Here is a 3,221-nt window from a genome sequence, read left to right on the forward strand (position 1 = left end):
GGGGGGGGGGTTATAGTCCCATCCTGATTTGTTCCATTCGGACCGACTTCAATCATTTTTACTCCATTTGTTATCACCACCGAACTCAATTATGGTCTTGTCTTACTTCTTAGACAGTCAACTGAAATATCTGCAATATCGATATGGTGATTAATCGAGTTTTTCTGTCCTCATCTTTATTGCTATTATTATTTGAATATAAAGAAGCATGGCTCATGAACTTCCAAACAATCAAACTGTAAACAAACCCCAATGCTTTTTGGATTTATTAGATTGATTCCGGTATGAACAGCATAAACTAACTGTAGTCTGCAATGATAGAACAAGTTGTGTCAATCACAATTAAGTACTTCAGGAGGTGTTTCTTTTGGACTTTGATCAACTGATCATTCCTTGAAGCAGTTCTCTACGATAGCAAATGAATGTGTAGATTTCTTGACTAATGAAATCATAGACATGAATAAATGATGGACACGCTGCAGACTAATACCGAATACCATACCTAATAGTAACTTTTTAATACCAAAATATCAAACACCATATACCAATTTTTGGTTTTGGCACAGTAATTCGGAATTAACCAAATTATGCATAGCATTCAGTAGAATAATTCGGTATTAACCAAATTATGCATAGCATTAGTACAATAATTCGGTATTAACCAAATTATGCATAGCCCTACCTGGCATATTTAGTTCATACCATTTATTTAATTTGAGAACTATTTAGCAAGTACTCTCTACTTTTAATGCATAGTTGCCAAATACCTATGTTAATAGATATCCGACAAACTAGTCGAGATGCGCACAAACTGACCTGAACATCAGTGACCACAATCATAAATGAGAAAAGAGATTGTAAGGGTAAAAAGTTTGATTGACTGCCCGTGTACTCCGACTTTTAGAAATAGTTTGATTTTTCAAATATCAAACAAATTTGTCTATATATGTCATGAAGTTTCCAGAGGAGGATCCGGAGGGACTACCATATGGACAAGTCGCTTCAATCATTCGATATAATATATCAAAATGATTGAGAAACATAACTTATTAGTGGTTTACATAAGATTAGGAGTCTATATAATTGACTTCTAACCACCAATAATGCAAGTGTTGTTTTCTATTTATGAGATTAGGTTAACAACTCTTCAAGTATAGCAGCCAAGTAAACTCATTGATTGGGCGACCTGATAGTAATCATTAGAACACACTTGGTTTTAATATGAGTATCACTTTATTGAGTTGCAAGGGAAGTACATTTAAGTGATTCGGGGCCAATTACAAGTACTTGGAGTAAGTATCAAACCATGGACGCGCTCAAAAGCACGATAATCCAAGAGCAGATCGCGAAGTTCTGCGCCTGAAACAACACTTGGATTAATTAGAGCAACGCGAAATTTTAACTGCTATAAGACAACTTTAGCATACAGTAATGCAATAACCCACCAATTTTGTTAGCCAAAGTTGATTCCTTGCGCCAATGGTAGTTCATTCCCATAATTGATTGTACTGCAATGGCAGGGAATAACCCCAAGCAAGCCAGCAAAAAACATCAGATAAGACATTCAGTGATGAGAGTTATAAGACACAAAAATCTATGATAATTACAACATAGTAGTAACTAATTCAAGATGCTTAAACTGCAACATGAAGCAATAAGTTTGAACAGTGAGCCTCCGCGAATGCAGCATGCAAATATATTAAATGAGAAAGCGATGATTACCACGTTGAGCGCCTCATATATTGTTTCCAAGAATCACTTCCTGCCTCACGGCCACCACCAGTACCTTTTTCACCTCCAAAAGCACCACCAATTTCAGCTCCATTTGTTGGTATGTTTACATTGACGATGCCACAGTCACTTCCTTGAGCTCTGCAACACATATAGGCATGAGAGAACCAGGGGTTATAATTTATATATGAGAAGGAAAAGTTATCTAAACCACATGCTCAAAAACGTTATAGATTGCTTACCCAATCCACTTAAATATAAATTGTGGATTTCGGGTGAAGATGGAACTACTTAAACCTTGAGGGACAGAGTTGTTAATTTCAACTGCTTCTTCGAAAGTCTGAAAGCAGAAAGTTTGGAATGAGAAACAGAATCCAAAAAAGTTTTACCAAATATGGGGACAGAAAGTCATTGGTCATCTTGAAAAGTCAATATCTTTGAAAGGAAATACCTTAAACTTCATTACATAAAGAACTGGAGCAAACAATTCTTCCTTCACAACTTCAGCTTTTGAAGATATTTCAACAATTGTTGGATGCACAAAGTTACCCTCAGATTCTATGACCGAACCACCTGTAAGGATCTTTCCACCCTGCAAAGCATTTAATTTGAAAAAAACAAAGTTTCACTCACATTTTTCTTTCTGTTGAAAAGGGAAAAAGTCCAATTCCATTATACAGATATGGTCCTAAGTCCTGCTGAGTTACCAAAATATGGTTTCTGTTTTCTTTTTAAATTTTTTTTATGACCACTATGATCTGACACTTTACTAGAGCTATTCTTAGGAGGATAAAATTGTGTAACTTTAGCAAATGCCAATTTAGGAATGGGAATTGAAAGTCTCAAGAATCGGGACATACCTGGGACTTGATATTTTGGATTCCCTTCTGAAAGTTTTCCCTAGAAGTGCGAGTATGCAGTGGCCCAAGTAAGGTACCTTTTTCTAAAGGGTCCCCTATCTTTACTTGCTTGTACACATCAACTAGTGGTTCAAGTACCTTCTCATAAACTGTCTCGTGAACAAGCTTCAAGCAGAAGAAGATATATGAAGAAAAACAGTACTTAAGAAGTTTTGAAAGTGAGAGCTTTATACAGCAAAATGAAAGGGATTTAACCAATTAATGCAATACCAGTCTCCGGCACGTTGTACAGCGTTGACCAGCCGTACCAACAGCAGCAAATAAAACAGAACGAACAGCAAGTTCAGTGTCCGCATCATCCATTACTATTATTGCATTATTTCCGCTTAGTTCTAGTAGGCATTTTCCAAATCTCTGATTTACTGTTTGCTGAACTGCAAGACCAACCTATTGGCACAAAAGAAATAAGCCCACAGATGGAAGTTCATTATAGCAAGTTTGTATTTCGATATGTAATTTTTGGCAACAATACTAGAAGACGAGCTTTACCAAATTTATGGAATAACGAATATGATAAGGAATTTGAAAAGTTCCAAGATTCTTCTTCTTTCCTCCCCCCCCCCCCCCCCC

At 36.4% G+C, this 3,221-nt stretch overlaps 1 protein-coding gene across 1 annotated transcript in view; it reads right to left on the bottom strand.

Moving 5' to 3' along the window:
- Positions 1-1,152: 1,152 nt before the first annotated feature.
- The window catches only part of LOC109212832 (aldehyde dehydrogenase family 7 member B4), a 6,882-nt gene continuing 4,813 nt past the window's right edge, over positions 1,153-3,221 (bottom strand). Inside the window, exons 9-15 of the mRNA XM_019376522.1 lie at positions 2,862-3,038; positions 2,592-2,756; positions 2,183-2,323; positions 1,974-2,071; positions 1,723-1,872; positions 1,446-1,508; positions 1,153-1,359 (exon numbers count right to left, since the gene is read on the bottom strand). Coding sequence (XP_019232067.1) covers positions 1,454-1,508; positions 1,723-1,872; positions 1,974-2,071; positions 2,183-2,323; positions 2,592-2,756; positions 2,862-3,038 — 786 coding nt within the window. The 3' untranslated portion in view covers positions 1,153-1,359; positions 1,446-1,453. The remainder of the gene's footprint in view (positions 1,360-1,445; positions 1,509-1,722; positions 1,873-1,973; positions 2,072-2,182; positions 2,324-2,591; positions 2,757-2,861; positions 3,039-3,221) is intronic.

Source organism: Nicotiana attenuata, unplaced genomic scaffold (assembly GCF_001879085.1).
Source record: "Nicotiana attenuata strain UT unplaced genomic scaffold, NIATTr2, whole genome shotgun sequence".
Lineage (NCBI taxonomy): Eukaryota > Viridiplantae > Streptophyta > Magnoliopsida > Solanales > Solanaceae > Nicotiana > Nicotiana attenuata.